Source organism: Centruroides sculpturatus, unplaced genomic scaffold (assembly GCF_000671375.1).
Source record: "Centruroides sculpturatus isolate CEXI.00-Female unplaced genomic scaffold, Cexi_2.0 scaffold100, whole genome shotgun sequence".
Taxonomy (NCBI): domain Eukaryota; kingdom Metazoa; phylum Arthropoda; class Arachnida; order Scorpiones; family Buthidae; genus Centruroides; species Centruroides sculpturatus.
The window spans coordinates 163343-176761 of NW_019384300.1; the positions used below are offsets into that span (position 1 = coordinate 163343).

At 31.3% G+C, this 13419-nt stretch overlaps 1 protein-coding gene across 3 annotated transcripts in view; it reads right to left on the reverse strand.

Moving 5' to 3' along the window:
- The window catches only part of LOC111637188 (centrosomal protein of 97 kDa-like), a 54580-nt gene that overhangs the window by 37199 nt on the left and 3962 nt on the right, over positions 1 to 13419 (reverse strand). For 2 of the 3 annotated variants that reach the window (XM_023382717.1, XM_023382653.1), the window contains exons 2-7: positions 10927 to 10982; positions 9524 to 9625; positions 9261 to 9374; positions 2730 to 2812; positions 2298 to 2381; positions 2095 to 2209 (exon numbers count right to left, since the gene is read on the reverse strand). In XM_023382717.1, coding sequence (XP_023238485.1) covers positions 2095 to 2209; positions 2298 to 2381; positions 2730 to 2812; positions 9261 to 9374; positions 9524 to 9625; positions 10927 to 10982 — 554 coding nt within the window. Of the gene's footprint in view, positions 1 to 175; positions 294 to 2094; positions 2210 to 2297; positions 2382 to 2729; positions 2813 to 9260; positions 9375 to 9523; positions 9626 to 10926; positions 10983 to 13419 lie in introns of those variants that run through there. The other variant, XM_023382791.1, reaches the window with a different exon arrangement.

Here is a 13419-nt window from a genome sequence, read left to right on the forward strand (position 1 = left end):
TAAGCAGATATATTTGTTCATTTTCTTATAAAACTGTAAAAACTTGAATGAAATATATTCCTGTAGTCAATATAAATGTATATTGGAATGATGATTACAGTATTACATTTTTGAAAATTTTCAAAGCCATTTAATTTATTCGAAGCAAATATAAATTATCAAAGTAAAAGGATACGCTAATTGTCCTGTCATCAATATTGCTGGATTATTGGCAATAGCTAATTGTTCAAGACACGGCAGCCCATACAGATAAGATATCTGTTATACAAATATGTTTGTCAATTAATTTAACATCACAATCAAATTTTATGTAACTTAATCAATAAATCATATTAATATATAACCTTTAATACATAAAAAAACATTAAAAAGTTTAATAAAATCGTTTTGAAAAAAATGTTGCTTATCATTTTGCAATATAAATCATTAAATCAGCATTATTCAGTGAATTTGTAATATACAAAAATTACATAGAATAAAAACTGTGTGAAGTAAATCTGACATTCATACATTCTTTTAATTACATAATACTTATGAGTTAGTGTGAGAAATGTAAGCACGTATTAAAAAAATAAATGTAAGGATAACAGCTGGCTAGCTAATTTAATTCATATTTAAACAATTTTTGCCATTAAATTTATATTTTCCTATAATTAATTCTCAAGAGAAATTGTGTGATATTTCAAAAGAAATACTTAATAAAGTAAACATTAAAAAAAATATTTAATTGGCAGGTTACATTACAGATTGAATGCATTTAATGCTCAAGAATGTTTATAAAACTATTTTATGCAATTTTCATTGCAATTTCTTAAAAACTGAAGTACTAATATAATTAAATTAGCGATGTAAAAAAATTTTTTGTATTTTTCGAATACTTTGTTCGTTGTAGAGTTCGAATTTTGAACTGAGGATGATCGATTAAAACGATCGAAAACGTTATTCAACGCATTAAAAGTGTGCTGGAATAGAGAAAGGTGTTTGTTTTATATTCTCTGGTTTAAAAATGGACATGAAAAGTAAACTGTTAATTTTTTAATGTTGAGAGCGAATTAATTACTTTTATTAAGGAAAATATCAAAATGTTGGTGGTGGATTAGAGCTTCATTTTAGTTGGCATCTTTTTCTTTCATGGGTTAAATGCTTGTTTTATAGTGAATTTTGCCAGTAACTGCCATTCATTTTAAGAGAAAAACACAAGGCAATTTCCATGCTTTAGTCCAGGAATTATGATTAAAACACATCAAAGAATTTTTAAATTATTTTTGTATACCTCCAAATACTTTTGATGTCTATTAATAATTTAAGCTTTGTAGAGCCTCCTCTTTCTTCAACACGAGAGATTAGCAGTTCCACATCATATTCAAAGAATTGTGGGAAGTTCACATTGATTGGCCAATACTGTTATGACAACAACAAATGTTGAATCTCAGCTAACTTTCAAACAATGAATGACTAAGACAAAAGAGCAACAATAACAACTAGTGTGAACATTTTACAGACAAAAAACAGACAACAACAATAAAAACATCAGTTTTTGTCATCGTCGTCAGCAGTAAGAACACAGCCTAGCATTGGCTTTCAATTTATTGCATTCTGAAATGATATAGTTGCCAGATACTTTCAAATATAGTTACCATTTGCACTATATTGTACAGGACAATGTATTTTAAGCCAATAAAATAAACATGACATTTTACTGTCTTTACATGTCTTTACTTATTACTGTTTTCTATTGTATATATATTCTATATGTTATATATTAAATTTTTGATAGTTCAAAAGTGTCTCATTCCCTATCAACTCAGACTATCGAGACACTACTGTATATCTATAAACTTTATTTACCTGACTTAGTACATATTTAATTATGCTTTTTGGTTATAATTAAACATATGTAGAATGGATCAAATATTAATTAAAATTGAAAATAAATGTTTTTAATTAAATTTAGTTAGTTCTAAATTTAAGTCAAACACATTTGTTAATTATTTTTGATTTTGACAAGCTGACTAAAACTTAATAAGAAATTTAGAATTTAATGTTACTCTTTATTAGTTACTTAAATTTATATAATAAACATATATATCATACTTGATCAGCTGTTGTTAGTGGACAAACTTGAGACAGATATTCTACTAGTTCAATATGTTCTCCTGGCTGAAAATGTCGACCTTTCCCTTGACTATATAACCATTCAGCTTTTAGACTGTTAAAAAAAAATCATTAAAAAAATTCCATTAAAATTTTTAAATATAAATCTTCCATTTTTTGATTTAACTTTTATATAAACTCACCTTTCTTTCTGAGTAACTACAAATCCGTCAAGTAATCTTATACCTAAACACCAGTTGACAACAAATGGTCTATAATCAAATCCTCTTTATAAAGTTAAGAAAATAAATTTATTAGTCTCAAATGTAAACATGAAATCAAATCAGCTTCCTCAAGATGAATTAAACTGATTAATGATTTAATTTTAATTTACTATTATATATATATTATAAACATAACTCTCAAAAATTCTAAATTAAATAGTCTACGTATAAAAAAATAAGCAGATATATTTGTTCATTTTCTTATAAAACTGTAAAAACTTGAATGAAATATATTCCTGTAGTCAATATAAATGTATATTGGAATGATGATTACAGTATTACATTTTTGAAAATTTTCAAAGCCATTTAATTTATTCGAAGCAAATATAAATTATCAAAGTAAAAGGATACGCTAATTGTCCTGTCATCAATATTGCTGGATTATTGGCAATAGCTAATTGTTCAAGACACGGCAGCCCATACAGATAAGATATCTGTTATACAAATATGTTTGTCAATTAATTTAACATCACAATCAAATTTTATGTAACTTAATCAATAAATCATATTAATATATAACCTTTAATACATAAAAAAACATTAAAAAGTTTAATAAAATCGTTTTGAAAAAAATGTTGCTTATCATTTTGCAATATAAATCATTAAATCAGCATTATTCAGTGAATTTGTAATATACAAAAATTACATAGAATAAAAACTGTGTGAAGTAAATCTGACATTCATACATTCTTTTAATTACATAATACTTATGAGTTAGTGTGAGAAATGTAAGCACGTATTAAAAAAATAAATGTAAGGATAACAGCTGGCTAGCTAATTTAATTCATATTTAAACAATTTTTGCCATTAAATTTATATTTTCCTATAATTAATTCTCAAGAGAAATTGTGTGATATTTCAAAAGAAATACTTAATAAAGTAAACATTAAAAAAAATATTTAATTGGCAGGTTACATTACAGATTGAATGCATTTAATGCTCAAGAATGTTTATAAAACTATTTTATGCAATTTTCATTGCAATTTCTTAAAAACTGAAGTACTAATATAATTAATATTTTATTTTACAGTAGATATTTGTTAGATTTCTTTAATCTTATAGAGAATAAGAATAGTTAGCAACATTATTCATAAATGTAATTATTTAAACTTGTAATTTAATTTAACTACAAATAACTTCTAACATGAAAATGTATTCTAAGAGATGTTTAATATAGTCAATAACAAATACCAATTTGGCCAACATGCTAACTGAACAATGCATCTAATACATTACTGAATTTAGGTACTCTAAATGTTAGTATTTGTGCTTTAGTTGTATATTTTAGTTGATTTTCTAGTTATAATTTTATTAAAATTTTGTAAATATACCATTTATGTGATCAGCTCTAAACGTTATAAAATCTATTGTTTATGTATAAGATTTCAAAGTATATCTTACATTAAAAATAATAAGGAATTACATATATGAAAACAAATGTAATTAGAACTAAACGTAAAATTACAAAAAAAAAAAAACACAACACATTCTTAAAATTAATTAAGCAAATCAAGCAAAGCTTGTTAAACAAAATATTTTTTTTTTGTTCACTAAAATATATACACTATAAAACTGAAGAAAACAAAACTACCCTTAAACTCCAACACATTAACAACTTTTAATAAATGAATATTTTCAACCATGTTAAACAATTATCATCAGATTTATCTCATTCAAATTGCATAAAATATAAATACTGGAATGCATCTTCAAAATTTATGAAATTCCATCTACAATTTGCTTTCAGAAATTGATGTGTCATCCATGATAACACACAAACTATTTAAAATATAACAAAAATAAGATAGGCATGCTATTTCAACTATATCCAATAATACATTAAAAAATTACAATAAACATATACAAGGTCTGTTCAAAAAGTATCGGACCTTTGGTCGGCAAAAATAAATTTATTGACTTTGAGGTACAAAACCCTAATCCCATTCAAAGTAGTCTCCTTGGTAATGTATACACTTCTCCCAGCGTTCCTGCCATTGCTGGAAACACTGCTGGAACGCATCTTTTGGAATGGTTATCAGTCGCATTTTGCACGATGTCTTCTCTCGACTAAATTTGGGTTCCTTTTAGCGGCATTTTCAGCTTGAGAAATAGCCAAAGGTCACACGGAGCCATGTGGAGAGAGTACGGAGCGTGACGAACCACAGGAGTATTGTGTTTGGCGACGAAAGCCCGAATCAGATGCGCAGAATGGGCGGATGCGTTATCACGATGGAGCTGCCAAGTTTTGATCGACCACAGATCCGGTCGTTTGCGTCGCACTGTATCGGAAAGACGACGAAGGACCTCCTGGTAGTACTCCTTTGCGATGGTTTGGCCTTGTGGTGCGTACTCACGACACACCACCCCACGAGAGTCGAAAAAACTGTCAACATGACCTTTGATATTGCTGCGGACCTGCCGCGCTTTTTTTGGCCTCGAGGATCGTCCCCGAAAGCCTGCTGAATCTTGCGAATGGTTTACACTCGGGTATCGCCAAGGTTTTTGGCAAAATTTGATGTAATATCGCTGCTCACGTTGTTCAGTCATTTTCCAGCTTAGTGAAATCCGACGAGAGCGCACTACATGACCTCACTCATACGCCGATTGCCAACGACTGACGCTTTCTGCAGGCGGGAAAAAATTCAGGGCTGTGCATGACTGTCCCCTCCACAACTCCACCGAAGGAGGCCTCTCTCGCATCATTGGTTTACGCGGAAAAAAATAAGGTCCGATACTTTTTGAACAGACCTTGTATAGTCAGAAGTAATGTGGTGGACGTCAATTCTGACAAAGTTTCATAGTGTGATTTTGATGAGTTTGAGATAATTTCTACATTCTTGTAACTGATTATATTGTTGTATTGGGATTTTTTGTAAATTTAGTCTCTTTTCATATGTGTTATGTTGGCTGCACTTCAAGCCATTTATTCAGTTTGGCTCATTAAGACTGACTTCAACTTCATCATTCATGGTGTAAGCTGTTAATGTGATGATGTTTTTCTTTGTTGTCACCTTGTGTTCTTTCATCCTAGCAGTTAAGGATTGTGAGGTTGCTCTGGTATATCTGTGGTCCTTTAATGGGATGATGCATATCCCTGGAAATCATATTTTTGTCAGGAGAGAGTCTTTGCCATTTCTTAATTAGTTATATATTGTAGGACTTCTTCTATAACTGATCTTGCATCTATTGACTGAGGCTGTTTCTCTGTATATTTTTCTTACAGTTTGGTTTTATACTTCACTATTTTGAAATCTCACATCTGTACTGTGGGGTGGGCTATTGGGTATGTTTTATATTTCTTGATTAGCCTCCCTTTTTCTTTTTTGGAGTACCTATGTTCAACTGTGATTTACCTGATGTACTTAAACTCCATAATTTTGCCAAGAATATTGGAGTAGCGAGTTATTTCTCTTCTGATCAATGTTATGAATGTCACAATTTTGAAGGTGTAAGAGTGCTGAGACTCTGCTAGTGTGAAAAGTGGGTAGTTTTCTGTAGACACTTGTGGGGATCAGGCCTCTCTGCATTATGAGCTGCACATCCCAGAAATGGAATGTACTGTGACCTTTCTGTTCAAATATTTTGTGTAGGCCATACAGATTGTCAGTAATGTATTTTAGGATCTCCAGAGGTCAGGTTTCTGGTGCCAGGTAATCAGGACATTATCCACATATCTAGTATATAGTACTATATGTTTGGAGTAAGAAACTATCCTCTACACTCTAATAATCAGCTAATAACACCTATGTAAACAGGAGTCACAACCCAGTGTTTCTATCTGTGAGTAGGTCCCTACAGCCTACATCACAAATAGGAAGTTTTGCCTGCAAGCCAGTAGATGTGAAGTGAACCCAAAAATTTGAATACAATTTAATGCTGTGATCATTAACGTGTGAAAGGAGACATCAGTAAAAGCTAGTCAAATAAAATTTGATGAATCAGCCTGTTATTTGAGAAAATTTATGTAGTACTGAATACAGTGAAAACTGCTTAGGCGACCACCTGCATTCTATGGGCGCCTGTCAAAATGGGCAAAAATTTCTGGCACTGGATAGTTTATCCATAGAGTCTTTGCATAAGTTACCTGTATTAAACAACCACCTGTGTAACGTGACCACGGGCACAGGTGGTTGTTTAATACAGGTCCAATTTTTGGTCCGAAACAACATATAACAACTGTAATAAGCAACCACTTTCATGAATATATCAGGTCTAAACTATTGTTCAACAGCTTTTCCCCCCTCCTAATATAATGAATTAGTCTAAACTCTCGTTCGAACCCACTTCGGACACTTCTCCCATCCTTGAAATTAGGTGCAGGTGTCAATGAATTAGTCTAGCAACAAAGGAAATTAATTTCAGTTTGTTTGAAATTGTCCGAAAAACAAAAGAAATGCAAAGTGCTGTCATTAGAAGATCATGTTAAAGTTAGCGGAGAATTAGCGGAGAAGTTTAATTGTGGGAAAACGAAATTTATTTTACCGTCGACTTACAGTATTTTTCTTGGAGGTATAAAATATTGTACACGATACAATTAATCATCTGATCTCACCGTTTGATAAAATTTATTTATTTATTTTGAAGCTGATATACAGTACATGTGCGATAAATAGTTTCTGTATCAACCTATCTTATTTCCATAATATTTTTAGAAAAATAATGTCCAAGTAATTTTCGCATGCAAAATATTCAAAAAACAATAAACACATTAATGCAAAAATCAGTTTTACAGGCAACCTTCCTTTTTCAATTCCTCAATGACAATAGCGGAATGTAATGAAATCATATAATGAGAAAAAATAATAAAATCATTTTATTATTAATTAATAATTTTTCTTATTGTACTTAAGAAAATATTAAAAAATACAGTATTTTTAAAGTTTAAAGTAAGATAAGATTAAACTAACGAATACCAAAACCAAAGTGATGTAGAGATATGAAGTGCTTGTATATCGATGACGTAATACATGTAACTGAGAAGCAAACGAAAACAACCGAGTTGAATTAATTAAGTCAGAAAAAAGAAAGTGTGCATTATAATTGAGAAAATGTGACTATTGTATTAATCTTTAAAATATTGGTATTAAATCTGTCTTACAAAATCACAATTCCTGTAAATTGAGTTAACCGATAAGAATAAAATACAATACCAACATAGCCCTATCGTTGAAAAAATTCACTTATTTTTGCTCACCTCAAGTTTTGCTTAGTAGAAATGGCTAAAAAGTGCACAAAATATGTATGGAAATATGGTATTGCAGCACCACCTGTCTAAAAGACCACTTTTTGAAGGAACATTAGGTGGTCGCCATAGACAGGTTTTACTGTATATGAATTGACATTTTTACCTGTATCAGACTGCCAGTCCCTAAAATTTCTTTTAATATAAAAATTACTTTTGGTCAAATTTGTTGTATTATAAATTTATTATAAGTAAATATTCTTTTACCTTATACACAATTTTGTATTTGTGTATTTTTATATAAATACTGTGGGGAAGGAACCCTGACGACACCAGTGTGGGTTTTCCTGACCTTCCTTTACTCACTTTAGAGGGTGTCGACCTTGCAGTTAAAGGTTACAACCCTCTCTTTGCCTGCGATCTGTCAGCATGACATGAGAAAGCCTTTTTATGTATGGGGTAGTGGTTTGTTGAATGCAAAGAGACTCACACAGAGACTGTAAATACAAAATTAATGTGTTTATTCATACAGAGGCATCATGCTTACAGATTAGGCCAAAAAGATGTTTGGTCGCTGTATTGTATCCCCTGATGATCCTGGATGAGTGCACCAACCAGCAAATATCCATCGGTCTTTCCAGAGATGATCTCCATAGAATCGGGTGTGAGAGGCCCGGAGTGACGAGAACATCTTAGGGAAGTTGAGTCCCTTATTGTTTCTGTGTTGGTCCTGCGTCCAGAGGATGTCAGATCTCTCCTCAGTCCTTCCTCAGAATCCATTAGGTTTTTTTCTTTGTATATCGTCAGAGTATCCACTGTCCATGTGCAAGGATTGACGCTTTTGAACACCACACCTCCCCTGTGTCCTTGGGACCTTGAGCTTTTATCATCTTTTCTTTCCCAAAATTTTGGTTGATCCGAATGATGGTCTTATGATTCTATTGGTCCCTGGTCTGTTGCCAGGAACACGATTCGGGCTGTGGGGTCACCGAACATCTCCATCCCAGCCGTTCCCCTCCGGTGTCTGATCAAGCCCTTTCCCAGATGACAAACCCGTAAATTTTACCCAATGTGTATTTTTCTGTTCTGGAGAAGATGCAGCTGTCCCAGCTGCCAACTCCCTCCACAGGAGTGTCAGCAGGTCCCGCTTTGAACTCTCTGTAAGGTGACCGTCCAAAGTTACCCCTGTGAACGATCCCTCTCTCATTCTCATAATTGACGATCACGGATCTGTCAATTAGATCTAGAATGTGACAATTAAATTGTCTCGCACCCCGTTCCTTGGTCACATCGGTCCTATTTATGAAATAAGTCACCAATTTATTGACTTTAGCTCAACAGCCGGTTTCCATCCGGAGGTGATGTCCCGGCCTCACAATACATTAACTTTACTTAAACCTCAACCAGTATTAAATAAATTAGAAAATCAATCAGTAGGATATCAAAATAAAGGTATGTTTTTCTTATGAAACAGCAATAAATTAGGGAAAGAGTAAACATAAGAAATTGGTTAAAATATTTTCAGCCATTCCTTACAATAGTAGTAAATAAATAAATAAATATATAATTTATGAAATTTATATTTAAGTTTGTTTATGTTTATATACAAATTAGTTCTTTTTAACTTAAATTTTAAGAGTAAATGATTTTTAAAAAGTAACATAAAATAGAAAATATAACTGTTTAAAATTAATTCTTACCTCATTTAAATCTGTTATACAATTATCTGCTAAAGAAAGAGAACATAATGAATGTGGAAAGAATGTAGATGCATTCTGTAATGTTGTTATTTTATTTCCATCAACATTAAGTGTCTGTGAACAAAAAGAATTTACATTATAAATTCTTCAGATATATAAAAATTATATTTAAATAATATATATAATCATATTCATACCAATTTCAAATATTAACAATGTACAATATAATAATAATATGTGAAATTAAATTGATTCTTAATTACCTGAAGTTTTGTGAGATAAGATAAATCAGTGAAAGCTGATATTATGTTTTTTGATAAATCTATATGAGTCAAATTTATACAATGCTGAAGACTCTGCACACACTAAAAAAATTGATATAGAAATATTGTATTAAGCATATTTTAAAATATTTTCAAATATATAAAATTAATTTTTTTAACAAGTCATTTTATTCATTTACATTCAAACAAAATTATTTAAATACAATAGATTGATTATTTAAATATTTATAATTATTTTTTAAACTCTTTCCACCTTACGGGCACTAAAAGGACATTTTTAGCAAGCCTATTATGAGTTTGGCCAGTCCCACAATGGGCAGCTGGTGGTGAGGGACAGAGTCTGACTTTTCTGGACAGACCACCCCAAAAAATTCCTGAGGTTTTTCAACCCATCCAGATTCAATCCTGGTAGGCCATCCTAACTGCTCAGCTGTCCGGCACGATATTTACAATTTATAACAGCTATAGATTTTATATTATTCAAGAAATTAAAAAAATCAAACTTTTAATCTGGATTTTTTGTTTTTCACTTTCTTCCCAATGGGTACTAAGAGAGACTTTTTTTCCAAGCCTTACCATCATGTCCTAGCAGGGTGGTAACAGATGGGACTAAACATATCTGGACAAACCATCAATAGAAAGTTCCTAAAGTTTCTAATCCAGATTGATACCAAAGTCCCTAGAGTGACAAGTTGCCTTTACCACTTCAGCTACCTCACTGTAGTCTGAATATTTTCAAGAATTTACAACAAAATATTTATTTTTTTAAACTTGATAACTTTTTTTAAAACTATAACAAATTTTGAAAAAATTTATATAACATGGGTTTTTTAATAAGGTAAGATTGTTTATACTGAATGATGTGACATAGCAGCCATTAATGACTCATTTATTTTGTGGAAGGTCTACAATGTAGAGGAGCAGAGTGTTTTGAAGTATTTGTTTAAGATATAATTGGATGTTGACTTCCATCAATAAAGTGAATATAGGACCTATTCACAACAAACATACAGTTCAAGGTTCACTTGGAAATAGGCTTCAACTGAAATGTACAGATTTTATTGTATCCTATTTATGCAATCATGCCTGTTTACTCGTCATTTAAATGAAATGATGCATTGTCACTGAATATGATGTTGTGGGCTAATACATCTACCACCTGATGCTACTTCAAAAACTATTCATAAAATTCCTGCTCTATGCTTACATGGTATGGATGGAATTTTTCCTCTATTTAAAACACTTTGACAACTCACACCTGCTTCCATTGCTCATTTTTGACATAACACTTCAAATAGCTACCACATCAAAGGGCTTCCAATTGCCCAGTATATCTAAATAAATATTTCACAAGCAACTATAAATTAAAATTTCAAGCTTACCTTAATATTATTTCTGGATAAATTCAATACTGATAATTGAGTAAGTTCTTTCAAGCCTATTAAAAATAAGTTTCATATAATGTAGTATTTCAATGAAAAACATTTAAGAAAAAATTGAGAGAAAATAGTTGTATAATTGTAATAAAAATAATTTTAAAAAATTAATGGTATTTGTCATACAATTCAAAATTTATTAAATTAATTTTTAATGTTTAACTCTTATCTACATAACGATCCTGCATAAACACAGTCACGCTGAAGTTGTGGAATAACAAAGTTGAGCAGCATTTATCAATATCTCACTGCAATGACAGAACAAGTCACTGGCCCAGTTGATTTGGATTCTTCAAAAATGTATGGACCAATTATGAATAAGGTAGTAAAACCACACCCACACTGTGACTTTCCATGGCTGCAAAAGAATCTGATCAAACACGAGATGTCTCAGTAGCCAAAATGTAACAATTGTGTGTATTGACAATGCCATTCAAATAAAAATGTGCTTCATTGTTCCATACAATATTCTAAGGCCATGCAACATCCACTTCCATCTGATGTTAGCTAGGAACAGGTAGGAAAAATCCAGGTACATTTCCAATCCTCTAGAAGCAGCTGTTGGATATGGCTAATCTTGTAAAGGAATACTTAGCACATCTAATTGCCTAAATTTTGCCTGAACACCATTTTCCCAATACAGCACCATTTTTCCCCTGGTGGAAAAAATCTGAAGTAAAAACTTTTATTACAAAAATTGAAATTCCATGGTATGAATAGTATGTTCACCAATTTTGGTTGAGATTGGCCAAACAGATTATTTTACAAATCAACCTCAAAATACTTCTACTTCATAATGTGTTCAAAGCTTCTTGTCCTATTCAATTGTTATACTTCTTAAATTTCTCAACTTGACAAATGTAGGATTTATCATACAGGACATCCTGTATGATAAGTCCAATATTTGTTAAGTTTAGAAATTTAAGTACACCTCTACTTTAATTAACTACAGTAGATCCCCCTATAAAACCGTTTCCTATAGTTATGATTCCTATAAAAATTGTGGCAGTATCCGTAAACAACGGTAAAAATAACTCCTATAATACGTAAAACGTCATCGGGCAGCCGAACTACTTTCCCGCCGTCCGTAGCGCCACGCTACGGACGTTTAGGCGGATAAATTGAGTTTAGTATCGTCTGTTCATATAATTATATATAAATTAGGTACTGTACATATAATTATATATTAATTATATATAAATTAGGTACTGTATATATAATTATATATTAACTTAATTTATTGTAACTTTATTATAATTAAATATATATTTTTCGCCGTCTAGCGTCACGCTACGGCGAGTTAGGCGACCTATCGTCTGTCCAGTACTGTAATTTTATACATTTCTTGTGAAAGAAACATTTCTTATTTAACGGCCATAAAAATTATTTATATTAAGGATGTCTCCAAAGGTCAACGAAGTTTTCGCAGAAAAATAATATCAGAAATCGCGGCCGCGGTTTGATGCGCTGTTCCGCGACGAAACCAAGCTTTAGCAACGGGCGTAGTCGAACGGTACACACTCGGTAAGCAATCCTACAATTTTTTGTTTATAACGTAGTTTATACGGATTATTTTCAAAAAAATATACGTATTTTGGAAATGTTGAGTCGAATTAGTCTAGAATCGATTAATTTTATGAAAGAAAACCTTTCAAACAGCCGTAGTCCGTAAACTATGATTCCTACAAAATTGATTCATAAAGAACGGAACGTATCTACCGTCTTATAGGGGGATCTACTGTATAGCCATCTGGTACTTTTGATAGACAATGAGTATATGATGATTTTAGACTTTAAAGTGATGGTAAAGATATGTTTTTGTACAGTAAGAGACTTATTTACCTGTACAAAAAACATCTTTAAAAAAAATCATGTAAAATCCTTTGCACATAGCAAGTACATTCATCTGCCACCATAATTTCCCAAAACCACCAAAGACATGCATAACCTATATCCATGTCTCACCTTAATTCTCTCCTGTTCATTTTCAGTGCATTAACTCACGCTTTAATTATTGTTATACATGCTTATCAAAAGTTGTATCTTAAAAGCAACAAGTTTACAAGAATTGGCTCCTCTCTATATTATAATTCTCAGGAAATTATTTAGAATTTTGTTTAGAAATAGACACTCAAGTTTTCTTATTTTATCCTTCTATAGCAAATAGAAGTTAAGCGAAAGACACTCAAACCTCTAACTCTAAAAACTTTCTTTTTAATAATTTTGAATTTATTTTAGCATTTATTATTATTATTATTGTTATTATATACACTCCTCAAAAGTGAAATCACAACACTACAGAGAAATGTGCATAGCCACATGAACACTGCAGGACCAGGGGGTCCATTCTGAGCTCTTCCAATAACTCAATGATAACAATACACAGGAACATTCGATAAGTCCCCTTAGCAAAAGGTAGTTAACGAACCTTAGATAAAT